Below are 26,519 nucleotides of genomic sequence, written 5' to 3'. Positions count from 1 at the left end.
TGCCATCCATAGTGAGGTAGTTTTCTACACATGAGTTTCTAACTGGGGATAGAAAAATGCCCAGTAATGAATGGAAATGTGTTTTCTGCAAGAGGTATATGCATCCAACAGAGATGCTCTAGAATTGATCATCCTTTACAGCCAAAGAAGGTTGCTGATGGTTAAGACTTTAAGCCAATTCTGTACTTCAAAAAGCGAGTTCAGCAGTAACAGAGGAAGAAAGAAAACAGCAAAATTGTAGTGGACCTTATCACAAAACTACTTGCAGTAGACATTATCACAAAACCACTTCCATAAACCTGAAATTTGGGATCTGTGATTTTAGGTTCACCATTAAACTAATTGAGATCTTTGCTCCCTCTACTTTTAATTGAATGTTGTTCCAAAAACCACAAGAATCTTTATGGTCACAAAAGCTTCGAACAGTTCTTTGTTTTGGTGGAATGTGATGGGGGTAGGAAGTTGTTTGCCAACTAAGAAATTTGAGGTTTCTCTCTGATTTATCCTGGTGAAAAAAGTAAAAATCACACATTACAGATTTATATCATTCTTCATAGTCAATTATAAACAGGTTTACCTGACCACATTAGCAAACAGACCCCCAAAGAAGAAGAATAGGAGGAGGGCAGGTTCCTTCAAGCAGAGATATTGAAAGAAGAAAGAACAATCTATTGAGAAAGAAGGAAATTAAGACAGATAGAAACAGTTGGCTGAGGGGAAAACAAGAGGTTAGTTTTACATTATCTAAAACATACAACTTAAAAGAAAGAGAGGAAAAATTGTGCTGGTTTTCAGTGGTTGTGATTAAATACAGTGACCACAATGACTTCTTCTGTTTTTGTATTCATGTCCATAAGGACACAATCTGCATGTAGCTACCAGTAAATACTAACATAAGGGACAACACTGCAAATTTCAAACTCCTCTTTGGGACAAATAGGAGTGTGAATTGAGAAAGCATTTGTCAGGCTGCACCTTTTATAAAAGGCAAGCGGACTGGCAGAAAAAACGCTACACAAGGATATGGGAAGAAACCAGTTCTTTAATAAAATCCCAAAGTTGAATTATTATCACCATAAGTGATGTCCTGCCATTCTCTAGTATGGACACCTACAGCTCCAGTTCCTCATCCTTACCCTTCCCCACCCCACAATTACCTGTTTCTGCTTCTTCCCACATCCACACTGCTGCTTCTCACACTCCCAGATTAATACTTTGATAGCATTTTCTTCTCTGATTCTTGCTGAAGTAATGGGCATGCTAAAAAGCCTTCATTAGAAATGACATTTAAGCTCTTAAAGAATTAAAGTATTTCAGTTGTGTTTAAAAATATACTTGGAAGATTTTTACAGAGTAAGGGCCAAAGCACAAGTGCTTCATCTAAGGTCTATGGCTGGTAATTTCTAAATTAATGGTAGGCTTTTCACCCGTGGTAAATTAATGTCCTTCTCTACCAGAGAAGTGCTTCTCTGAGCACTGTCTTTTTAGAGCACCCCTACGCTTTAAGGTGAGAACTGCCTTGTTTCATCCCTGCCTTTTTGTGACCCCCCAGGAGTCAGCAGCCAGAAGGCCTCTGTGAGCTTCCAAGTGAGGACATGCAGCAAGGTTCCTCCAAAGACCATCAGCTGGTTAAGGAAGCACGGTCACCACCTCTGCCCCAGGAGAGAACCCACCTACTGAAGAGATGGTTGTTGCAAGTTTACTTACAGAAGGTTTTGGAGCAGGTGATTTGTTGCTCTCTGGGGTCTTGGTTAACCACTCGTTGATACGACTGGAGACACCAACCTTCAGTCCAGCCGTTTCCTGCAAAATAATAAAATCTAATCAGAAGACTTTCAGAATAGCTTTTGCTATGTTTCCCATGGTTTAGATTTAAAAACAAAGCCAAGCCTGAGTTTAATATAGATGTCCTCACTGAGACTATGGCTAGCTAAGAGTCATCCTGTGTGCTCTGACGATATTGTCCCTATGAACTACACGGTACTACTACCCTCTAATTTTCAGTAATGGTAAACATGGGCTGACAAAATCATTTCTACTTTAGTGCTAACCCAGGAGTAAATGTTAGACATACACCTGCTGTTTCTGCCATAACCCCAAACTCCAAGGAGAAAAAATCTTTAGTCTAAAAGAAGAGACACCAGTCTAAGTCTCCATTTTTGTTTTGTTAAACTAATTTTTTTTCAAAAAAGCATATAATAGAGAATTTAAGTAGACTAAAATTTAAATCATTAAAATAAATCTTTAAAAAGTTAGAACAAATTACAGAAATTTCATGGCTATCTGTAATAAAACCCTTCAATCCATGGCTCATTTTTTTGGCTATGATGAATGCTCATCAGCTCACATCAATTTATAGAAAGGAAATGTTGCCTTAAGGATTTACATAGAAAAGATAAAGGTCTCAGAAATGCTTCTATGCATTATCTATAAAACATCATCATTATCTTGCCTATTTAACCCTCCTCTGCCTCCCAAAAGAATCTTTCCCAACACAAAGAATTTCTTTGTACTCCGCTTGAACTACCCAGATATATTTGTCTAAGATATCTGATGTGGTTCTGGAATGTCTCATAACTTAGCTCAGTATGTCACTAAATTCTTCCGTTTTACTCAATATTGCAGCCACACAATTTTGTGGGTTTCTAAGGACCTCAGGATCCTTTGGGATATTCTTCACCGGTGATGTCAACAGGAGCAGCCAGGCGTACTCATGGGAACATGAATGGCAAGGTCAGGTCCATAACATAATTCTTTATAATCACTGTGTAAAATTAAACACATACCTTATTTGGTGTTCCTGTCCCAGAGGGTGATGAAAAAACATTCCCTTTCTCCCACATGCTCTTGATATTACGGACACCCTCGGCTGGAACAGGAAGGTCAGAGGCTGCTGGCTTAGCTGGTCTTGCAGCCTTTGTGCCCTGCAGAAAAATTGAGGCCAGTTCGTGTTTGCCATTAAGAGCTGCAGTTGCAGGGTGGTTTGACTCTGGGGCAGTGCTGGGGAATGCAGCAGCTGTAAGGGGTTCTAGTGATGATCATGCAAAGACAGAAAGGAGTACCCAGCTCAAGAGATGCCACCGAGACTCTCGCCCTTTTGATTTGCAGTTGCACCGTTGACACAACTGGCTATGAAAACCAAAGTCACTTAGATTTTTGCATTTGTTACATTTGTAAAGCTCATGGCAAACCACAGCTCTGCACACAACTGTTCCAAGGCTTTCATTTGTCCTCTTTCAAGTCTCAGCACCTGCATCCTGTAAGCATGGCTCTCTCAGGGACACAGCTAAGGAAATCCTTATGCAGAGGCAGGGGAGAAAGGCTGCTCTGCCATTCAGCATCAGATTCTGCTCCATCTGTCCCAGACAACTTAACCTCACAACTCGGGATTCTAGGGGTAAATTGCAGCAATTATGGTATATTGGGAATGAGGTGGTGTTTTAAAGAGTGGAGGACTGAGGGTTTTTTGGCAGTGTGTCTTTTGCATGGTTACCAAAAACACTGGACCCAACTCCTCCTGTTCCTTCTTTTCAAAATTCTTGTACATGTTACATAACACAGATTTGAGAAGAAAAAGAACCTGTATGAGCTGAGGCTTTGCTTCTCTAGTTGCAAAGTAAGTCAGATTTGACAACTTTTGGAAAAATCAGAAACTCAGCAAAGGAATCATTTCAGCTGCGAAGCTGCACTGCCTGCCCCTTGCTGTAGAGCTCTGCTTTTTAATATCTAAATGGAGCATAAAGACTCAGGACCTTAGCACAGCCCTACTGAAAATACTGGAGAATCTAATATAAGCTGGTGGGTGGGCTGGTCCGGTGTTTATGGGTTGACAAACCCTGACTTCACTATTACATAAATTTCTTAATGACAGACAGAGCTGTAGCTCCAACCCATTCACTCACTTTAAGGAGTTTAACATCAAACCCCAGAGCCAAACTAAAGCCCTTGGTCACTCTAGGGTGGTTATGTCTTCTCCAGAAAAGGTGCATGGTGAAGTGCGAACACAGAAGCTGTAAGCTCCTACTTCGATGACATGGGGACTACTGCGTGCCATGCTGACATTCATTTCTAATGGAGGGGTTTGAGCTACCTTCAGCTTGACATGGGTGCTGGAGGCAAGCCTGAGCTTTCAGCACTGTCATGCATGTGCTTTTTTCGTCAGGAACTGACACACAATATAAAACTCTCCAGCACTGATAGGCTTCCTAGCAGAAAGGTTAAATGGACAGCAGTCACAGAAAAAAAGCCTTTGTTAATTGATCCTTAATTACTAAAGTTTCCTTTAAGTTAAAGGAAAATAAAGCCTAACCAATTAATACCTTAATGGAATAACATGCTTAGACTCTATATGTGAACAAGAGGAGCAAAAAAATTCAGCAGGGAATGAAGAAGTGTTAGATCTTAATCATAGCTATCAAGATAATATCCCATTTTATACTATTCTATTCCCGTGACACTTACTAACCCAGTCTAGTTGGCCTGTTATATTAGCCAGTAGCTTTCACATTGCCTGTATTCACTGATTTATAAAAACAGCTAAAAAAAACCCCAAACTAAACAAAAAACCCAAACACCTATTTTACCTTGGACTATGAAAAGAAAAAGCCCTCAATTCTGGCTTCAAGGCACATTATTAACCACTACTTGTCAAAATCACCTGGGGTCAAATTCTGCATTTTATTTTGATTCTGTTTTTCCTTTGTCATTACTTAACTGCCTAGTTCACTGAAGTGTCTGTCTTTGCCAAGGAATTTCACTCTGAAGCGGCAGCCAGCAACACAGGCCCAGTTCCTTGCTCTCCTAAATAAGCTGCTAAGTCAGCTTTGCTCAGGGTGACTCTCAGCTCTCTGCTGATAGTACTCTCATCAGCCAAGAAGAGGATGCGACTGTCACCCAAGAAATGCTGACTGAGTCCTTCAAGAGCTACTCCAAGCTTACAAAGCAGAGTAAATTGTAGCATGAAAGGGAAGACACGAATCTGAGGATCTTTTAGATATATACCTAGATGTTGGTTATAGGTGTGCCTCGAGCATTTTATTCTTGAAGTAGCATTCAAAAAGAGTTTGTGACCAAAAATCCCTGCAATTCTTGAACAGTATACTTAGACTGATTAAAGTTCCAAAAGCCATTAGTAACTAGAGCGATCATGACCTGGAATTAGCTTACCTCAATTGCACTGGTGTATTGCTCAAGTCTACTGTCAATCTTTGAGACAACTGCTGTCGTGTGGGTGGGTTTCATACCACTGTAGGAAGTAGAAAAAAGAGAGAAAGAAATTATTATTCCCTCCAGTTAAACACTGCTGTTTTGACTGAACCCACTGTTTTATTGCTTTACCTCTTCTGAGCGGATTTGTTCAAAAATTCTGCTCGCTCCTCTATCTAGAAAAGAGAAAAATAAGACCTATAAGTTTAAAGTTAATAAAAAAGCAGCCTGTACAAGGCCAGGCTAAAATGGCATTTTACATGTCAAAAGGTCAATCTGAAAGAGATGCCTTCCAACAGAAATCACCACAGACACACACACAGGTTTTATAGTTAGGAGCCCATTATGCTACAGGTTCATAAGGCCGGATATATTTTCTGCATTATGTTTGCATTCTGCATATTTCTTCAGTGCTTCATTTGTAACAAGAGAATAAACCACCAATACAGAAAGGAGAAAAGGGAAGAAGTTTATCTTATGAAAGTGGTTGATATTCACAAAATCTATGTCAGATTTCCTCATATCTCCCACATAAGAGCAAGCATGTATCTCTTGAGACAGAAGGCAAATCTAATAAAAGTTTTTGAGCTGAGACATCAGACTAGGCCAGGTTTGGAGCTCAGCCACATACCCAATCTCATGAATGTTTTTGCAGGACACTGATAATTTGAGCTCAGAAAAACCCAATCAGAGTATACTCTGCTCATGTTCAGCAAGGCCACTGCTCAGTCAGTATCTACCAGCTGTTATTATACAAACTGGTATCTTACATTTCATCATTATTTTCTATGCCTTGTGCAGGAAAATATTGTAATGTTTCCAGGCAGAAAGAACCATGAAGATCTCATAAGACTTACGCCAAATCTCTTGATAATTTGAAAACAAAAAGACTCCATCCCTGCATAAAGTTTTAAAACATTTCACGACAGGGGGGGTCTATTTGCACTCTGCATCAAGAAATACTTTAATCAACTTCCTCACGTCTCTTCCACATTGCATTGTTCCACTTCTCGTCCCAGGCTCTACAGTTTCACTTAAGAGTAAAATGTACACAAGCAGCTCCAGGGGATAGAAATGGCTGTTAATCAGCCTGGCTGGATTCCTGTGGGTTCCCTGGTCTCAGTATGGGTTGTTCGTTTTCAAGTATTTAACAGTGACTGCTGGCCTTCAAAATAAGGCAATGACAGCCAGTCCTTTAAAAGATTCTCCTCGGTATAGCATCCAGGCTATACCCAGAATACTAAATCCCACAGCAATCCCATCAAAGGGCACGCATGTTGTATTTCTCAAGCCCAGACAAGCAAAAACTCAGGCAGTTCACTTCAGTGCAGAATTTGCCAAACAAGATCGCTGGAGAAACTCCAGCTAGCATCAATCCAGCTCAAAGGCACCGCTAAAAAAAAAAAAAATAGATACAATTTACAGAGTAATTGACATTAACAGTTTTAGTTGCCAATATATGATCTAAATAGAGTCCTGGGTGGAAAGGCGGGCTTTGCTGGGCCGGGTACCCGCTGTCCCACCGCACGGCTGCCACAAGGCGGCAGCAATAGACCAGGCAGGAGCCGAAGAGCCCCGCCCACCCCCGCGGCGGCGGGGCCGCAGCTCTCCCTCCGCCGGCCCTCACGGCTTACAGCTTCGCTTCACCCAGGGGAAATACGGTCGGCATTGCCATAAAACGAGCAAGTACATTATTTGGTTAAAAGTGACTAGATCTACGATGGTAACTTAAAATATGTCACCTCTCCTCAATCATGGTACAGTAAGGAAAAGTTTCCCACAACGCTGATTTCTGGGTCACAACCAGCAATGCACCAAAATGATGAGTTATACCAGCAAGAGGCACTGGTTTCTCCCATGCTCTGCATGAACAGGTAATTCCCCGACTGCATCAATCTGAAACCCTGGCTGGCAGCAAGGACGAACAACATGGACTATCTCAAAGAACCAGGACTCAAGGTAACCATCTAATAATTCGTTTACAGCATCTTCTAGTTCAGATGAACTAAGATTCCACTTGAAATCTTACAGAAGGGACAGATCTTAAAAGATGCTACCAGTAGACACTTTATAGTCTTCCTGTGTTCAGGAAGGAAAGACGTTTCTACACAGCAGGAAAACCTGGCAGCAGCAGTCACCGGTGTAAGAGGGGGATAGGCTGGGGAGAAGACGGACATGTATTCTTGGGGCTGTAGTAAAAAGACACGGGGTCATTCTTTACCTGCTGGAAACAGCAGTTCTCAGAGCACCTGCTGTGGTATCAGGAATAAGTCGGGGATTGTTCAGACCAGGAGAGTGAGGAGGCAAACCAGAAAATAAGTTAAACAGGAAAGCAGAGTTAGGAAGCGACCCTTAGAGCTGAACATGGTCCTCTTCCCGAGGAAGCAGGTGCCTTGTGTGGATGGATAACATATTTTCTGCACATTTACATGAGAATTTGTTCTAGAGCATCTTCCTCAAAACAGCATGCATGGAAGAGAAGCGTACATTGGATACACTTAGAGCAAACACCTGTATAGGCACATATATTCAACATATAGGTCAAATACATTTAAACTGCACAGCAACATCTAAAGGTCATTTATCCACTGCACACCACACAAACTGCATGCAAAGAATTTAAAATGTTTGGCACATACAGTAAACAGTATTACAAAATAGATCTGTAAGAAAAATAGGCAAAGCAAGGTGGTTAGCACAAAATGCAAGATATTTCCTCAATTTGAGACCAGGAAATAAGAATAATCTTTTTGCTGCATTCATTTTAACAGGATCTTGTTAAATAGCTTGGACTATGTTTTGTCACCATGGAATACTTTCCAAAGCCTCTGACACAGAACACACGTGTACTCCGAAAAGTCGACCTGCCAGCCTCAAATTACGACCAGAGAGAAAGAACACAGGATCTCAGGCTGCATCTCTCCCACCTAAACTCAGTTGCCTGCAAGTTAAGCATTTAGTCAAAATTACTCATTTTGGTTCCCTCTATAGTCAGTGGAGAGGCAGAGGACTTCACCTCACCCTAGGAAAGGTGGGATACCTTGTCCACTGAGTGTGGCTCTCGCTCTCTCTATTAACTACCAAAAAAGCTTAGATTAGACAACAAAATGCTTAGATGGACACATACCCTTCTGCTGATAAAGTCAAGTCAGATGAAATGAAACCAATGGACATAAATCAAAACCATGGGGAGTCTCACACCTGATTAGGTGGTCAGCACATACAAGTGGAAAGGAATAAATTAAGCAAGATGTTATACAGAGATATATGTATACATTTATCCACATTCAATATTGTATAGACATGTTTTGTTCGCTGATTGTGCAAGAAATGTCTTGCCTATTAAAAATGCAGTTAAAGTGTGGGTGTCAAAGTGCATTGTCTTCCATCTGTACATTCTCCAATAACAGGAACAGAATGGAGGAGGAATGAGTTAACACACAATTTGAGCCAATGACTTGAGAAACAAAAAACACCTAGATATTCCCAGTAAAACTTGTTTCATACAAAAGTATTAAATGGTTTTTAGGAATTTTAAACTGTGTATTAGATATTATGTGACTGAAAGTGTTGTAAACCTATATATAGAAAAACTCTTCTCAAAAAATGGGTCAAGAAGGAAGGGGGATAAGAAATGCATGCAGAAAACAAATCCTTGTATTATAATTTTGCCTCATATCCAACAGGTGGAAGAACCTAGCTGAAATCCATTTTGAGTGGTAGTCCCTGGGAGTAAAGTGGTTTCTCCTTATCCTCCCTGAGTGGCTCACGTGTTCTTTTGCTTCATTAAGCACAGTTAGGCTTTTTCCTGCTGTCAGCAGCATCTGCGCAGAGTGCACCAATTTACTCCAGTCTACCTGCCAGACTAGAGTGCTGCCATCAGCGTCAAAGACGAGGGAAAAACAACTGTCACGAATCCTGTTCCTACTACTCTATCTTCCCTCTGCTGCCAGAGTAGCTCATCTAGGAAGAACTGATTGTGTGGAGTCTAATTCTTTCCAGTCACTGCTCCAGCTGTCAGGTATTGAGAGCAATAATGAGATAGGACAAGACAGGTCTTTAAGGAAAGAAAGAAAGAAAGAAAGAAACAAACAAACAAAACCAAAAAAACCTCAAGCCCTGAAAAGTCCTACCTTCTGGCTTAACCATCAGCATTGACTTGCAGAGAGTGCAGGCTGCCACATCAGCCCATGTTTCTGAGGAGACATTTTCTGCGAAGACAAGAGATACTCCAGGCTCCCAGAATCCTGCCATTGCTTCCTCCCCCAATGCCTAACAGCTTTTGCATTTCTGTAGTGGTGGAGCTCACCCCCAAGAGGAGACTTTGTATTGAAATATCCCTTTGTCTCCTAATTAACCTAGAGAATAGTTATGCAAGAAGTCAATAACAGTCCTTCCCAAAGAAAACTTAAGGAATAAACTTGTCTAAAAAGGAAAATGAACAAAGATTATGCAGGAAATCTCATTCTTCTACTGCAGCACCATTTGTGTGAACTAAACTAGGGAAAGCATGAGCTAGAGCAGGATGGGAGAGCAGCAGAGGTTGTTCCAGTCTTTGTCCTTATAAAAAAAACAAAACAAAACAAAAAAAAAACAAACAAACAAACAAGAGAGAGGGCAGAGGCTGAACAGAGGTTTGGTACTGCTGCTGTTGCCCACAGGGACTCCACCAGTCCTGAGAAATCCAAGCTGCTTCTGTCTCTGAGCTAGTGATGAACTTGGCCTGTATTTACTTTGCATCCTTCCTCTTCACTGTCCCCTCAGAAAGGATCAGCCCTGGTGCTGTCACTGGGAGGACTCTGTGCTGCAGTAGTTGTTCTGATGAAGTAATGTCTCAGGTTTCAGGGAAATACTGTATTTAACAGTTAAAACAAGAGGAGTTGTCAACACTGTGTAGGCTGTAATATATTAGAGGCCAGACTAGATAATCACAGTAGTTCTTTCTAAATATAAGCATGTATGTATATTATGTCTGTATTTGTACATACATTTATATATGTGCATCTCCATGTAATACATGGAGATAAGTTGCACGTCTTGGTCTCTCAATTCTGAGTCTGCATGTCATGCTAGTCCATGCCCTGCCTGATGGATAAATGCAGTGTCCATAAGATGGTAATATGCCACACTCCCTTTCAGTTTATCTCCCTTCTTTCCTTTGTTCTTGTAGTTCACTTGGTAAACAGCATGCCCTATTTTCCTCATCTAAGTCATTCCCAGGAACTTCTTTTTCTTCCCCAAAAATTATCACATCAGGAATGACAAGGAAGGAGAAAAAGATGCTTTGCCAGATTGTAATCTAGGAGAAGTCAGAATGTGCACGTATCATACAGTATTTTAATACTGAGCCTCCCTTTTTTCATTATTAATTCCAACCGCCCACCCACAATTGTGCATTTAGGGTTCTCGCATGACTCATGACACATGTAACCAGATGATACATTAATCAAGGGAGAAAATACGTGCCAGATGCTTTACAAGTCAAAAGATAACTTGGGCAGTGCATAACAGGCAATGAGAAAGCTGTGTACCAACCAGGTTAGACCAGCCTGAGAAGTCTGTCCAAATGAAAGGTAAGAAAATATAGTGTCTTCTAAAAACTGGAGTTTGACACAAAATTTGACATCAGGTTATTAAAATTGGATTATTCTCCCCTCAGCTATTGACCACAGAAGGCCAAGAAATAGTTTAGGGTGTGAAGTTCAGAACAGCATTACATATCTACTCTGGCCACCCGCAGACACCGGACTGGAATATGTACAGTAACACCAATTTCTCAGAGAGAGAAACAGAGAAAGAGAAAAAATGTGTACAGAATTGCATATATCAGTTTTTGTAACAAACAACATATACCTAACAAGCCATAAAAACCAGCAGCAACTATCAGCATAAAAAAATTGGACCTTAAATGCCTAACGACATTTGGAAAATTCCAGCTTTCCTCTAAAAATACACTTAGTAGAATAGCATAGCATTAGTCCAAAAGTTCTCTGAAAGCTATTAACCTCCTGCCAAATCCTGTGTTTTTTCCCACTCTCCCCAATATTATGATGTGTATCTTTCTATTATGCGTTTTCAAGTATAATTTCCTCTCTTCTGAGTCATCTGTGAACTAAAGCTCCAAATGTGTGTCATAAAAGGCATCCCAATAAACAGAAAAAAGAAAAAGAAGCCCTCCCAGGAGGGCTGGGAAGAAGCTGTACATTTATAGTGTCTATTATTGACATGGTCTTTTGAAACCAAAATGGCAAGACCAGGTTTATCTAATAGGAGCAAGTCGTGAAGCTTGGCAATCTTCGTTTGCAGCTGTATGCATTCTGTCCTTGCATTTCAGGTTCAGATGTGTCTGAGAAGTCAAAGGCAAGTCCAGTCAAAAGTGTTTGGATACTATATTTGCTAGAACTGGACCCAAAATAGTATAGGGCTGAAGCTCCAGATCAGTTCAAAGCGTAGCTCTCTGTGAGCGAAAATGTAATTTTGACTAAATGCAGTTTGTCACTTAACAAATACAGTTCTTAATCCCATGGAAATCCACTTCATGGTCCAATAAACTCCTACCTGATAACCTCCTGCCTGGTTCTTTTCTCTTCTAGTGTCCACTAAGGGGACTTTTTTGACAAACATTTTGGATTTTTAAATGACTAATGACACAAAATGAGAAAAGGAAAAGATAGTTGAAAACGATTAGTAGATCTGTAGCTTGAGCTGAGAAAGCAACTGGACTGCATACCAAAACAAAGTTCCCAATAATTTCAGTGGGCCAGGATTCCTCTTCCATGCTGAAAGGCCATTTAATTGATTTATCTGACTTCCAGTATAATAGAGGCCACAGAAGACCACTTAGAAATTCCTGCAGCAACAGAATGTGGTTTTTTTCCCCGTTATGTAAGAAAATTAAATCCAGCGCAGTACTTCTAGATGTTATTTTTAGGAGGATTAGACATAAGCTAGAACTCCCATATGGAGCAGTTTCAATTAATGATGATTAGGCTGAATATGCTCAAAGACAAAGTAATCTGGCAAGGAAGAAAGTAATTGTGGATGTGGAAGGAGAGAGAGAACATTTGTGATCTTTATCTACTCTAGTTCACAAAGCACTCCTATAATAAATTAACATTGAAAATCAACACAGTAATACAGCTCTAGGTTTCCAAAATAATTTGGTTTGAAGGTGAAGATCCTTTTTGGACATTTTTCATCAACAAGAACAGGTAACTCCCAGTCTAGACTCTATTTTTAGAAAAGATCTCTAGTTTTCAAACATGCCAATGAATGAAGTCTTTCAGCTAAAGTTCTCAGGCTAAGGCCTACTTCAGAGGATTGTCCCAGGTCTGATTTCAAATATTTCCACACTGCTTTGGTGTTTGGCTCTTGGTCTGGATTGCAACCCCCATTACTTTTTATGTACTATATAGATGTTAGTGGGGAGGTTACCTTGAGAGATGAACCTTTAGGACTGAAACATTTAAATGGCTTCTTGTCTTCAGATACGCCATCTTCTGGCATCTTTTGACGTTTCTCAGCAGCTTCAGCCCTTCTCCTTTCAATTTCTTCCTTCATCCTCCTCTTTTCCTCCTTAAAAAAATATGAATGGTCACTTACTCGCTCAGAAACTACATCACCATAACAGGGCTTTACAGTCTTGCAAACATTTACCAAATTTTCTAAGAACAGATTTTCATGCCAGCCAAAAAAGTTCAGTGACCTGCCTGAAATCTAGCAATGTATTGCTGCTAATCCATCACAGCGTTAAGGAAGCAGGGAAGACAGCTAGTCTGTGCTGCTTTAGTGTCTCCTCCCAGTGAGGTCACCAGATTTATTGCTGTATAGCGCCACTTAAAATGAGAAAAAAAAGCACATTTATAAAAATAGTAAAATTCAGTTTCTCTGTATCCTCACATATGCTCTTTGTACTGTTATTCTGTCAATCTACTCTGGCACTTTTTGTGCCAAGGTTAATACTTCACAAAGAAAAATCAATAGGTGCCCAGAAAAGTGAAGATTAAATGCTTACAGTTTTCCTTCTAAAGAGATAACATGAGTTTTTACTTCATAAGCCACAAGTCAAACTAGAAGCCCTCAAAGCACAACCATTGTAAGCACTGGTCAGCAGGGTCTAACCAGCAAGGTATTGACAATCTCAGCATCTATTGAGTTCTTCTGTAAAGAGCTTAGTATATTAAAGCAACTGGCATTCAGCTGCCAGACACTATTATTAGTCATCTACCATCTGTTTTCCAAACAACTAAGATTCCTAAATGATGCACCAGAGATTTGGAAATCCTATTTATAGAGTCCCTTGGCAGAGAAAGTACAAGCAAACAGATGTGCTTGGGTACTTAATATTTAAATAGACAACAATATCTTCCTAATGAGATCTAGCCCATTGTAACGATATATAACATCATCTGCAGCAGACAAATTTTGACATGCACTTTATAATTTGATTTGTGCAATGTCAAAAAGACACCCTGAATAAATTAAGAACTCTGTGGCTATAACACTGCCCCCAACATTTGTGTCCCCGAGAAGATAAGAAATTCGCAACTATCGCAGATGAAATCCCGACTTGTGAAGACATTCATTAGAGCCCTGTCTTTCCTGAGGCTAGAGCTGTAACATTTCTACCCTGGATGACTACGTGTTTTACCTCAGGTCGTCACTACAGCATCTATGTGATGTGATCACTTGATATCAAATACAGCATACTTGCAGTTAAATCTGAAGGTCAGAAAATGGGATGATTTTAATGCAGGGTAGTATATTTGAAATCAAGGTCTGTTGCAACAGACCATCTCCTGACAGATGCTAAGAAACAGCGATGGCCACAAGAGCATACAACCCAGAGAGTCCAGATAAAGGATGCAATTTGAAGCGAAGTCACAGCAGCAGTTCCCCACACAGCAACATCAGATCCAAGAAGGAGAAGCACACTTTGGCCTGTATGCTTGGGTTTGGTCTTGCCTTCCTTGTTGCATGCTCCTTCCTCACCTGTGAGCCAATCTTCCGTGGCCTCATTTCTGCCCTCTTCTTAAATACAGACCCATCAACCTCCAGCCCCACCCATTTCTTTGCCTCAAAGTGTCTGTGCAGACACTGCTGTAAAGAGTTATCAACTAGTGCAAGGCCAATGGAAGTAAAGTAGTAACAACAAGGGAATAAAATCAGAGCCCAGTACTTCGTATTTTACACTTACCTCCTCTCTGGCTTTTCTCTCAGCCTCCTCCTGCTTCTTCTTCTGCTCCTCTTCCTCCAGGATTTTCCGGCGCTCCTCCCGCCTTTTCTTCAGTTCGTCCAGCTCTGCCGCCGCCTCCTGTTGCTTCTCCTTCAGCTTCTCAAATTCCTCATTCTCACCTCGACGACGACGCTGATCTTCTAGCCGCTTTCCAGCCTCAAACTGAGACCCTGGCTTCACTTCTTCGGCATTTGCGGTCCCTTTCAAATTGGAGCGGCTGGGAAAGAAATGAAAGGGAAGGTGATGCACCACAGGTTTTCCCTTCCTGGCCAGAGCCACCCGCTGCCATGTGCTCACCAGCAACATCAGAGTCCGGCACTCAAAGATACTGCTTTTTGCTCCTTGCAAACTACGACAGGCCCGAAACATTTTCGTCAGGAGTTAATAGGCTGGGAGACTACAAGGAGCACCTCTCCCATCCACAGCCAATGAGGAAAGAGTCTCTCGTGTGCTTGTGTGCTCAGGAGCTGCACCACCCTGCCTGAGAACTCAGGCCACCTCCATTTTTAAGAAAATTCAGTAACTGAGCTTGAAATATTTAACATCTGTAACTTCAGCATGAGGTATCATATCTCATCACCACCTCTATGGTATACAGTAAACTGTTAGTTTCACACCTTTGCTCTACAGTTTGTGTACAGAGGAAACACTTCCAAAAACATATTGTACTTCATACAGAAAACAAAGCAATGGAAAGCCATAACTAATTCATCTCTGTTGATTTTAAATGAGATAAATATACATATAAAAAACTAATAGCAAAAATATTATGCTATGTTCTGTGTAATAAAAGATGCACTAATCCTTTGCTTTTAAAGGCAAGTATTTTTTATAAACCCTCTAGAAAAAGACAAGTATCTTTGGGGACAGAATAAATTACTTGACTCGGGGAAAACAGAAGGAGACAAGAAAGGGGACAGAATCTTACCGCTTACAGTGTTTTAAAACCTAAAAATGTTCCTATTTCATCTATAACACGTATCACTTGAATTCTCCTAGCCTGTATGAACAGAAAGGTTCATCAGATCTTTTACTGACATTTTCCAGGGAAAGTATGACTTTTTAAGCCTGAAATACCTCTGATTCAGTTTGCAGAGGTACTGAGAACCCAGAATGTTCCACAAGCCTCTAATAAGGCACTAAGTATTTCTAAGGATCCAGTGCATCTATCCTGCACAGGCCATGAGAAATTCCTGGCTATTTTAAGGCTTTCCTGCTTCATTGCAAGGTTGTAGCTTCTATAGCAAACATCCCAGGAACCTCACTATTTTTTTATTATTTTTTTTTCCCCTCTTGGTCTCTGAAGTCTGTGTTGCCAACCCACCCAGATCAGCAAGGTTCGGGTCCAAAGAAGATGCAAGAGGTCACTTCTGGTAGACATAATGATATCCCTGGCAAGGGCAAATACTCACCCCTCAGAATTAAGAGAACTAAGAACATAACATTTGCCAAGATTCTCTTAATAAATAGCCACTCTGTTTTATATCAGCACAGATGAAAGGCTAGTCCTCAGTGACTTCGGTGCAGATAGCCTCAATGAAATTAACAGCTACTCTCAGCTTTCAACTGATAAAAGCCAAAGGTAGAACGTAGTCTTAACATTTTTGTTTGGAGACCTCAGGTGACTATTTTGTCCTCCTTACAAAGAAGGTCATTTAAAGTTTCTAGCTTATTTAATTCTCATGCAGTTTACAGGACTTCTCCTACTAGTTCTGCATAATCCAAAATAGCAAACAATAAACTGGCAGTAATTCCCCTTATTTTCCTCCACCTCCCAAACTCCTCTGTTTTCAACAGATTCTGGGAATCTCTGTTCCCTACTGTCGACATTGGGAAATCAGTATTGAGATGCTGGGTGGAGGAAGAGTTTCGTAAGCACCTCTTTGGTGCTAAGAAATGGAGTTGGTTGCCAGCTTTCAGACAAGGAGGAAAAGGAAAGAAGTGGTTTGTGGGAGCCAAAAATGTCAGAACAATGTGAAAAAACATGTTACATCATATTTAGGACTTTTGCAGTCCTGTTTGAGAATAGGGAGGAAGGCAGGTGGGAGGGGAGATGGGAAGGGGAAGCCATAAAATGGGGTTTTATTCTGTATTTCTCTTACTGACTGACGTAGACAAACAAGACACATAGGATTTTTCTTTAGCCTCCACTACCCTATTTTATTCTCAATCCTCACCACTGAGAGTTAGCCAAGTTACGTGCTTCCTAACTAGTATCTGATATTTCATGTAAAAACAAGAAGAAAGATAGTTCCAAACAAAGCCCACCACTGTGAGGGCAGCTTGTTAGAAAACACGCCAGGAGCCTTAATTCATACCTAACAACCCAATGAACACTAGAGCCTCTGCTGAAGTTGCCAACCCAAGTCTTCTACTCAAGCTGATAAAAGGCTATTAAACAGGCTTCTTCCCACATTTGGGAAATAGTAGAAGAATAACAGAAAAAGAAAAAAGGAGTGGAAACTCAAATCTACAATGTTGCCACTAAGGCCTGTCTCCCACAGGAAGTAAAGCAAATGAAAACACAACAAAAATATTTTTAGAAAACTATTCTCATGTTATTGATGATGTGACCCAAGTCATGAAGCAGGATGGTTCTGAGCAAGGCCAATTTCCTGCTATTCCATCTCCATCTCTGTCTGTCTTTTGGCCTTAGGTCAGGGTGTCTCCAGGGACTTTTGAACTGCATTTTATTTTGAGAAAGTTTGTTTTTCCCGGAAGAATCACGAGGGGAATGCTGAGATACAACAGAAATCCCATCTGCCATGCACAGATTTCTAAAAGTACCTGGAGAACTTAACATTTTCTTTGCCTGTGTCAATGTAAAAGAGGGAAAGAGGTGCAGAAGGAAAACAAATTTAGATTTCTAACCTATTCATTCCTGTTTTTTTGATAAAAGGAAGAACAACTGCTCTGCTTTATATATCCCCTCCTTTTAGCAGGCAGAATCCTTTTTTAATAAACTTTTCACTAGAAATTTGTTACCTTCATTGAATTTTCCAATATAGCCATAAGGCAAATATTTCCTTGAAAAGAAGAATAAAAATCAAACTGTGACACAGCTTATAAAAAGACAAAAAATAGAACATTTTGTCTAGGAGAGGTTTTCACCTAACTGAAATATCATTTTTCTGGAGAAGCCATTAATTTCAAGGTTTGCCTTGAAATCAAGAGAGAAGCTCTTTGAAGAGTTACCAGCTGGATTGTGCTCCATACTGATAAGCAGAGTCTGATTAAAAGCAGGTGGGTAATTGGAAATAGGTTACATCAGTAAAGGTTGAGATCTGACTTCAAAAATTAGAAAACACAAAATCTGGGATGTAGTGATTACTGGCCTCTGTACAGATATTAGAAATAAATGTCCTTCAAGGAAGGAAAACCCCAGCAGAGCAAAAATAAGCCACTCCTCTTTACTGAGGGAGCAAGACTATTATTTACATCTGCTTTCTGTACTTCATTTTGTTACTGCAACAATGTGGGGGCAGTTCATTAGAAAATAGGCCAGGAGCCTTAATTCATACCTACAACCCAATGAATGCTAGAGCCTCTGCCAACATTGCCAACCGAAGTCTTCTACTCAGCTGCTACAAGGCTATTAAAGAGAGACCCAGAGATAGTCCCCTGCTCTGCCGTAACATAAACAAGTCCAATGCTCACTTGGAACTTACCCAAAAGCACTCTCAGTAGGTTTAAGTTTTGGGGCAGTGAGTTCACGTTCTCCGTTCTGCGCCTTTTGTTCAGGAACTCCCTTCTTACGATCCCAGATACTTTTCATTTCCTCTTTGGGTGCTTTTCCTTTATCCTTGTCATCTTTTACCTGCTCAGAAGATACCGTAAATCATAGAACAAAAAACAAAAACAAAACAAAACAAAAAAACAAACAAACAAAAAAAAGAAGTCACAATGAGGCATTCTAAATAACAGCAGAGGAACACAGATTTCTTGGTATTAATGATTAACTAAGCAACTGTCTTCAAAATGTTTATGTCCTTTATGGCAGAAGTAGTCTGTAAAGCTCTAAACTGTGACCAACTGCCACTCTGCTGAAAACATCTTGAACAACATTATCAGTCTTCTGTGAAAGTTTGTTGCGGCCATGAGACTATAGTACCACATTTCTTCATTCTGCAACTGCACGCCACTGAGGCACCCCAATTCTCTTCCCTCCCACTGCAGCATCATTCACCTGTTGTCTATTAAGATTCTGGGCTGCAAATTCTTTGGGGCTAGACTCGTTGATACATTCTTGGTACAAGGTTTAGGGCATTGGAGCAATAAAAATAACACATAACCGTCACTGATTGTCAAGTTTGCTCGACAAAGTTCACGCTCTTTCCAGTGTCATAGCAGAGGGATAGTTCTGTATTGCAGGAATAATGGCCAAAACACAAAAATATCTTTGTATCAGAGTAAAACTTACTCTGACAAAAAGCACAGTCCTACCAGTGGCTAGTCATGGATAGTGTCATCAGACATGAATATTTAATCCTATGAAGAAGCAAGTGTTCTCTCCAGAAACACTAGAGAAAAAATTCCTTCTATCCTTACAAAGCTTTGTCTGTAATTCTTAATAGTAATCAAGTATATTTAGTGCGTGGATTTCACTCTCCAGTATTCCTTCAGAGCTATCAGCTTGAAGTATTTATCAATACCACAGATGGCCTGATCCCAGTATGCTGAGCCATGGCTAGATGCTGATAAAAGGAGAAGGATATGGACTGATTTAAGTTCTTTATCCTCAGGTAGAATTATTCCAACTCAGTTAGTTAGACTACCAGCCTAAATAAACTTTCAACAGCAGCAGATGAAACATTTACCTCCAAAATATTTTTTTTTTTCCCCAGCTCTACCACATTGGAGGAAGATTCTAGCTGACAAACAAGAAATACCTTCTGTGAAAAATTCATTTGAAGACCTTTAGAAAAAAAATACTTTTGTCCCTTGGAAGCCTGTTGCCATCCCATTTGCTAACTAGAAAGAAAAAGAACTACCATAACAGTTCTGTCTGCAACACAACTGCTTTTATGGCATTCCAAGCTACACCTTGAAATAAAAAAATAATACATACACCCCTCCCCAAATCAAATCAAATTCTATCCTTCCTCATCAAAGAAGAGCTTCCAGAGATGGAATATTACCAATAAAGGATGAGTTCAGAATCTTCAAAATCAAGATCCTCCTAAGGCATTGTATTGAGCTGCTGAGTGAAGTCCCAAAGTCTGCCTCTGACTACCTGAGGCCAGTTTGCTCGCTCACAGAAACTCATACGATGGACAAGGCCAAGGTGGCACATACTACAAGTGAGTACTGGGTGGTTAAAGTACTTGAGCAAATTTGCCACTGGTGAGGGATGTTGAGAGACATTTGCTCTGTCCTGAGAGCAGGCAGCGGCAGTGCAGACTTTCCCCACCCTCTCCTGCCAATGGGCTTTAGCCACAACCTGGCAGAAGCACCCTGACGGACAAGAGGGGAGTTCAGTTTCCATGACCGTGCATTCTTTGGCCATGATGCTGTGACTGCTAGCAAACAAGGCCATTATTGCTAGCAGCCTCAAGGAATCATTTTCTGTTTTCTAGGATCTGGACTGAGACAAACGGGGCTATTCATTGACCCTAATGAATGCCATCAGACACTAACATCTTTTGGGTGCTCCCAAATCTGAGCAAGATTGCAGCTAGCGATCATGTTCACAGCAAAAATCTCTGCTGCCTGCTAGCAATCTCCTAACCCTTCAGTCCCAGTCAGGGTGATACTGAAACCAGCGATGTTGATTGTTGCAAGATTTCACATGCCAGGATGTCTGTGTTGGGATTTTGAGAGCATAGGATTTCCTTTGCTGAGATTTTCATCAAGACCTTTCTAAGTCTCATTAAAAAGCCAATACTTCCAGCTGCCTGATATTTTGAAGTCCACTGGGGAGGTTCATATCTCTTACATCTTAATTGAAATTGCTGAGAAAACTAATATTAAAATAATACAGTTTAAAAATTAATAGGTTAGGAAATAGCATTTCAGAAGCCAGTAGGACTTATGATAATGTGTCTGCACTTGAGAAAACCATTAATACAGCTTGGCCTCTTTATTCAAAAAGACGATAAAACAAGATATTACAGAAACATTTCACAGCTTTTGGGCCCAATCCTTCTACTAATTTTAATGCCAAAACAGAGATTGATTAGCACAGAAGCAGAAACCATTATATCTTATTCCAAATGCAGGCAAAAGAGAAAGTACTTTCCCTTTTCTCAGGGCTTCCCTAAATTACAGGTTAATTCAGCTTCTGCTGAATTCAGTAAAAAGGACTACACTGCCTCCAGTTGGAGTAGACAGGTGGTATTACCTGAACTGAAAACAGTTCACATGCTCTCACAAATCTTGACCATCAAGTCAAGATAGAACATGACCAAAAGCATGTTTAGCTAATTTCCAGCTTTATTTATTTCTATTTTAATCTTTCTCTACACTGCTTCTTTCCTGTTAGGGTGTTATGCTAATATTTAAGAGTTGAGATGTCTAAATCTAGACTCTGAACACCTTCAGACCGCAGTGAATCAGTTACTGAGGTTGAGGCCATTTGGCAAATTTGATTCCTTATTTGGGCTCAGTTACTTGGTGACTTGAAAGCTGTGGGCATCTGGGTCTAGGGCTTCCATTTAGAGCCAGCTACCATACCCAAATACCATGAGAAAAGCAACTGTTGCAGCATGTCTAGCCAAACTGGAAGCAGGAAATACCAGGAGTCTCACATCATGAGAAAGCTTGTTCTTATGAATTTTCCAGGCCACTTTTGAGAACCAAAAATTGTGGGGCACTTCAGAGAAATAGACAGATTTTGCTTGCTAATTTGATCACAACCTGAACTTTGAGGGCCAGATTTTGGTAACATTAAGAAAAGACATGTGCTTGTGTTGCACAACTGCAAAAGCAAAATCTGATTATGTAGATACACTGTATTCCTTCAGGATCTTGTTCATCATATACTCCCATCCTCTTAACTGCATGTATAGTTCAGAAAAAGGCCTCATTGAATTTGTATGTCCTTGAAGGGGGGGAAGGAGTGGAGATGGGAGCCTAATCTTGACTTGGAGCCTGAGATTGTCAATTTTTCTTCACAAACCAAGTAGTAACAACTGAGATTTTCAAACCTGAGCAAAACACTTTGAATGCTCAGCTTGATAGACCTGCAAAAGATTTACCTTTCAGTGGATGGGTATTCAGCATTGCACTAAAAGTGGGACTCTCTTAAATTGTCCCAGCTTGAGCATCCAAAAATGGAAGCAATAAAATCGCAAGTCACTTTTAAAAGTCTTACCAATTTCCTAGAATAATCTAGCCCTGTGGCTATGGTTTAAAGGCACGATGAGAGCTCCAGTGAGACTTGACTGACCTCCACACAAACACTAGCAGGACAACTGTGTCTCAAGTCCCGTCCCGCCCCCCCCCCCCCCCCCCCCAATCAATATTTGTGGTCAGTTACATCCTCCTTTTTACATTTACTTATAATATTCAGAGATTGTGTGCAACGGTGAATATTACAAGCTGATTCTGTCTTATAAGAATTTTTATATAATCCATCCCTTATTTTTTGTGCAGCTCTTTCCTCTGCTTTTGCAATTGGGTTAATTTAAAGTAGAGTGATCAGTTTTTCTAGTGCACTATTCTGAAGCATCTCCATTAGGACTCATTTAACTCTTCTCCTTTCTAGAGTAACTTATCCTAGTATTGCCAATCTCTCTCCCCATTCATTAGGAACCTTCCATCTAACCATCTTCATCACTTCATTTGCCTTTCCAATCTCATGTGTACTTTTTTCAAAATATGATACCTTGGATGATCAAGCCAGGCAACTGCACATAAAAACTTGTAACATGATCTGCCTCCATCGCTTTCTGAGGGTGAGCTAAGCATCTACAGCATGTTCCGAATTAATCCAACAGCTAAGGACCCTGGACCGGACCCTCTACAACCTTCAGTGCTCCCAATCAGCTAGACAGGCAGCAAGCTGCCTATTACTAGGATCTCTGTTCTGTTGCTCCCTTTAAGCCACACAGACCTGGCCGAACCCAAATGGGTCCAAACCTCCAAGGCCCTGACCAGTCTCGATGCCTGAGTGGAATTGGGGGTATTTTGATACCTGCTGCACTGAATCAAAAGCACAGTTGCTACACAACATTGATTTGGCTCCCTGTGTCCAGGTGTAACCTGAAGAGTAAATGGTCCCCAAATCTTATTTACTTACCATACAGTAAAACACCATGGCACCAGCTCCTGTGTTTACAGTGGAAATGCAATGCAGTAAATTTTGTAGATTTTCTCTTTAAAACAAAAGAAGAATCTTGGGTATTCATGGTTTATATCATGGGGTGTTGCAGTTTGGGGGAAAATCATTAGTTAAGGCAGTCAGGTGGCCAAAGGGCCTAGATTATTATTATTAGGATTGCAACAGTAAGTCTCAGACGTAGGGAAAAAGTTCACAGTAAAGTGGGAGGAAACCAGGGAAGGGTGATTAGTTGATCCAGTCCTGAAAAATTCATCCCTAGGGTGCAAACCATCCTTGCATTACTGACCGAACTGAGTTTCCTGAAATATTTGTTCTAAGACAAAGAGGACTTGGTTCTAAAGCCCCGAAAGACCAAAATACTTAAGCATTTACCTCATGTTAAGCACATAAGTAGCTTCATCCCTATTTATTTCTGCAGGATTACCCACATTCTTGAAGTGAAGCACATACTTAAGTACTTTGCTGAACAAGCAACTTTCAGTTATAGGCCTCTTATTTACTTTCTTATCTCAAATTTCCCTACAACATCTAAATCAATGGTTTACAAGTTACCTGATCTTTTTTGGAGGTAGGTCGGAGCTTCTCATCTGGTAACTTTTCCTTTTTAGCTTCCACTTTAACCTCTTTTTCTTCCCCCTTTGTTTTTGGGTTTTTAATAATTTTTTTAAATATGAAAACATCACATCTGTTTGCACTTTTGTATCTCCACACTGTGTTCATGTATCAATCCTGTGTGCAGCCACATCTCCATCATATGCTGCTGTGCCCACATCTCCGTGTGCAGTTGTGCTCCCTCCACCCTCTCCAAATGCTCCCATTCCCCCATCTGGGCCTTTCTCCCTTGCGTGGCTTCATGCTCACATGTCCCAGCAGAGAGCCCTCTCTCGTGATTGCATTTAACACACATGTTCCTCACACAGTTTACCAGGTGCTCATAATATTTTGTGCCAAGATGTGTCTGCCTCCACCTCATGTGTTACTGCATTAGGCCAGTTTATAGCAGCTGAGAAAAAAGGCAGCAAAACACATGCAGAGGTCTGAACATGCAAGGTTTTCTTTGAACGATGGAGTGAGGTCAGGCATGCTGTGCACTGCATTATTGGTAAGCAGAAGTAAGGAGCTTTATTTTTAAAAAGACAGAGCAAGGGAGAAAGCACAAGTATTAGTCATTTCAGTGCAGGAATAGATCTGTGAGGAAATTCCAATTTTTTTTTTTTTCTTGCATTACATTTCTCACAAACCACAGGTGTCTTATTTTGGTGCAAAATGTTTACTGTACCTGTTTTCTTAGGAAAGCTGCTTGAGGTTTTTCCTCTTGTACTTTCTTCTCTTTTACCTGTTTATCTTCTATTTTCTTTTCTTCCATCTTTTGTTTTTCCTTTTTTTTCTCTGCTTCTAGCTTAGCCTTTTCTTCAGCTGCCCTCTTTTCCTCTTCTGCCTTAGCCCTCGCTCTTTCCTCAGCTGCCCTCTTCTCTTCTTCTGCCTTAGCCCTCGCTCTTTCCTCAGCTGCCCTCTTTTCCTCCTCTGCCTTAGCCCTCGCTCTTTCCTCAGCTGCCCTCTTTTCCTCCTCTGCTTTCTGTTTTTCCTCAGCTGCCCTCTTTTCCTCCTCTGCTTTCTGTTTTTCCTCAGCTGCCCTCTTTTCCTCCTCTGCTTTCTGTTTTTCCTCAGCTGCCTTCTTTTCTTCCTCTGCTTTTAACCTCTCCCTTTCTTCTGCCTCAAGTTTCTCCTTTTCTTCTGCTTTCTTCCTTTCTTCCTCAGCCTTTTCCTCATCCCTAAGCTTCTCTTTATCTACAGCATTGGTTATACTCTGCTCCCCTTCCGGCACAGCATTTGTATCATTCTCTGCTTTCTGTTCCTCTGCATTTATAGCTAGATTTTTTGTTTCTGCTACCTCTTCTTTATCTGTGGATTTTTCTGCTGTCACATCTACCTGATTTTCCTCTACGGGGACCTCCTTCGGTTTCTCCTCCTGTACCTCCTCCTTGTCTTTTTCTTCTTTTTTTTCCTCCTCTTCCCCTTCTTCCCTCCAGTTGTTCCTTTGGTATGATTTGGTAACCATTTCAGTTTCCTCAATCTCATAGCGTCCTCGGCGTGTTTCAGCCTTTTCCTCTTTCCCCGTGGTCTCGTTTTCTTCCACATTGTTTACTTCTCTCCTGCTGGGCAGTGACAAGCTTCCATCTGTGATCGTGGGGTCAAATTCCTTTTGACGTTCCAGGGCTTCCTGTAGACGTTTTTGGCGTCTCTCCTCCCGTCTTGCCAGCCTCTCCAACAATGCAGCTTCATCATCTGTTCCCCCTGTGGTTGTAGTACGCTTGGTTTCATCTTCTGCCACGCTACATAAAAGTGACAATTTTGCATTAAAAAAAAAAAAAAAATCTTTCTAACAACATATGCACTTAACTGGTTCTAGGAAGAAAGCTTACTACGACATCATCCCATGGTTTGAAAACACAACAGGTTGCATACTTCAAAATTTAGCAAAATGGTTCTGGGGATTAATTTTGGCATTTCTGCTTGTATAAGAATGTGGTGTTTCACAATGTCAGAGCCTGGAAAGGTTCCCTTCTAGGTGAGCTCCAACAGCCACTAAAGTCCCCAGGAGTCTCACTGACCTCAGTAGGCCCTGAAACGGTCCCTGACACTTGGGGCAGCTGAAACATGAACAACCCTGAAAAATTCATCCTCTCCCTCTGCACTGTGCAGCAGAATATTTGGAAGACCTTAGCTTGTTTTAAGGCTCGCTTCAGCTTGGCCTGAGGCGTACATGTCTTATGCGCAGTCTTCCCACCAGGCAAAATTTTTGAAGATGCTACACAAGCAAGATACTTTCTGACTTCAGTGAACGTCTCTAGCAACAAGAAGCTACTCCTGTTCAGCAACAACATCCATAGATACAGTCCGTAATGGGATAGTCTGGCAATTAAGGGTGCAGTGAGGTTGTGATTGTCTGTACAGGGACAATAATCTGTTAGGAAGTGGAGTGAGCAGAGCACTTGATTTAAGACATGCTGTTCAACACCTGTAGGTATCAGGACTGGATCTTGCTCTCAGCCCCTGGAGGTTTTTTGCCTCCTTCAAAATTCAGCTGTTTAATTCTCTTGTGTGCAGGTTTCTTCCTTCTTTTTAGATTTTTTTTTTTCCTCTATTGTGGAAAAATATTATCATCTACAATCAGAAATGCTGCTGTTTTCTTATCTATATCCATTCTCTTTGTCTTTAATAGAATGCTACTTGTGATTAATATCTATTACCATGATATCACAATGTTTATTTCTGGTCTCTTCTGTCAATTGTGTTATGGTTACTGGAAATCTGGATATATTATTTGTGATTACATGAAGCTGAATAAATGATGGACAGACTGGAAGGCCAGCTCTGCCCACTCAGCTTGTGACAAGTGGCACCTCACTCCATAAACTTTTCTGCTGTTCATAGCTGTGTGACTCTGACAATGCCAGATGAAGGCTGAGGCCTAGCACTCACACCCACCACCTTGCAGGCATGTTTCAGCTGCAACTTGGCCCCATGACACCATGGTCCCTATAAGCAGGACAAAAGATTTGGAGGTTTGTGAGGCCAGAGGCAGTCATGCCTGAGGGAATCTGACAGCAGGATGCATCAGAGATATTTCCTTTCATGAGCCCCAGCTGAGTTACCCCATAGATAGCCCTGAGGACACCCTGGGAATGGGTCATGAGCATGGCCTCAAGCCCAGCTTCAGTGATGCTCACACCCCACTGTGTAGACACAGCCAGTGGTGCTTCTTACAGTGTTAGGTCCTCTTCAGAGCAAGGATGG

The 26,519-nt window shown here is 40.9% G+C and overlaps 1 protein-coding gene across 11 annotated transcripts in view; it reads right to left on the bottom strand.

Annotated features, from left to right (window-relative positions):
• Window positions 1–26,519, bottom strand: part of CALD1 (caldesmon 1) — a 219,573-nt gene that overhangs the window by 4,664 nt on the left and 188,390 nt on the right. For 9 of the 11 annotated variants that reach the window (XM_087765623.1, XM_087765619.1, XM_087765620.1 and 6 more), the window contains 9 exons: window positions 24,001–25,054; window positions 23,274–23,357; window positions 18,109–18,257; window positions 14,402–14,657; window positions 12,640–12,780; window positions 5,338–5,381; window positions 5,167–5,245; window positions 2,787–2,924; window positions 1,708–1,803 (listed from right to left, as the gene is read on the bottom strand). In XM_087765623.1, the coding sequence (XP_087621749.1) occupies window positions 1,708–1,803; window positions 2,787–2,924; window positions 5,167–5,245; window positions 5,338–5,381; window positions 12,640–12,780; window positions 14,402–14,657; window positions 18,109–18,257; window positions 23,274–23,357; window positions 24,001–25,054 (2,041 nt within the window). The remainder of the gene's footprint in view (window positions 1–1,707; window positions 1,804–2,786; window positions 2,925–5,166; window positions 5,246–5,337; window positions 5,382–12,639; window positions 12,781–14,401; window positions 14,658–18,108; window positions 18,258–23,273; window positions 23,358–24,000; window positions 25,055–26,519) is intronic. The other 2 variants (XM_087765627.1, XM_087765628.1) reach the window with 1 other exon arrangement.

The sequence above is a fragment of the Nipponia nippon genome, unplaced genomic scaffold, assembly GCF_047370975.1.
Source record: "Nipponia nippon isolate SJK-2023a ecotype South Korea unplaced genomic scaffold, ASM4737097v1 scaffold_3, whole genome shotgun sequence".
Lineage (NCBI taxonomy): Eukaryota > Metazoa > Chordata > Aves > Pelecaniformes > Threskiornithidae > Nipponia > Nipponia nippon.
The sequence above is the reverse complement of the archived record's forward strand: the minus strand, read 5'-3'. Positions and strand labels throughout refer to the sequence as shown.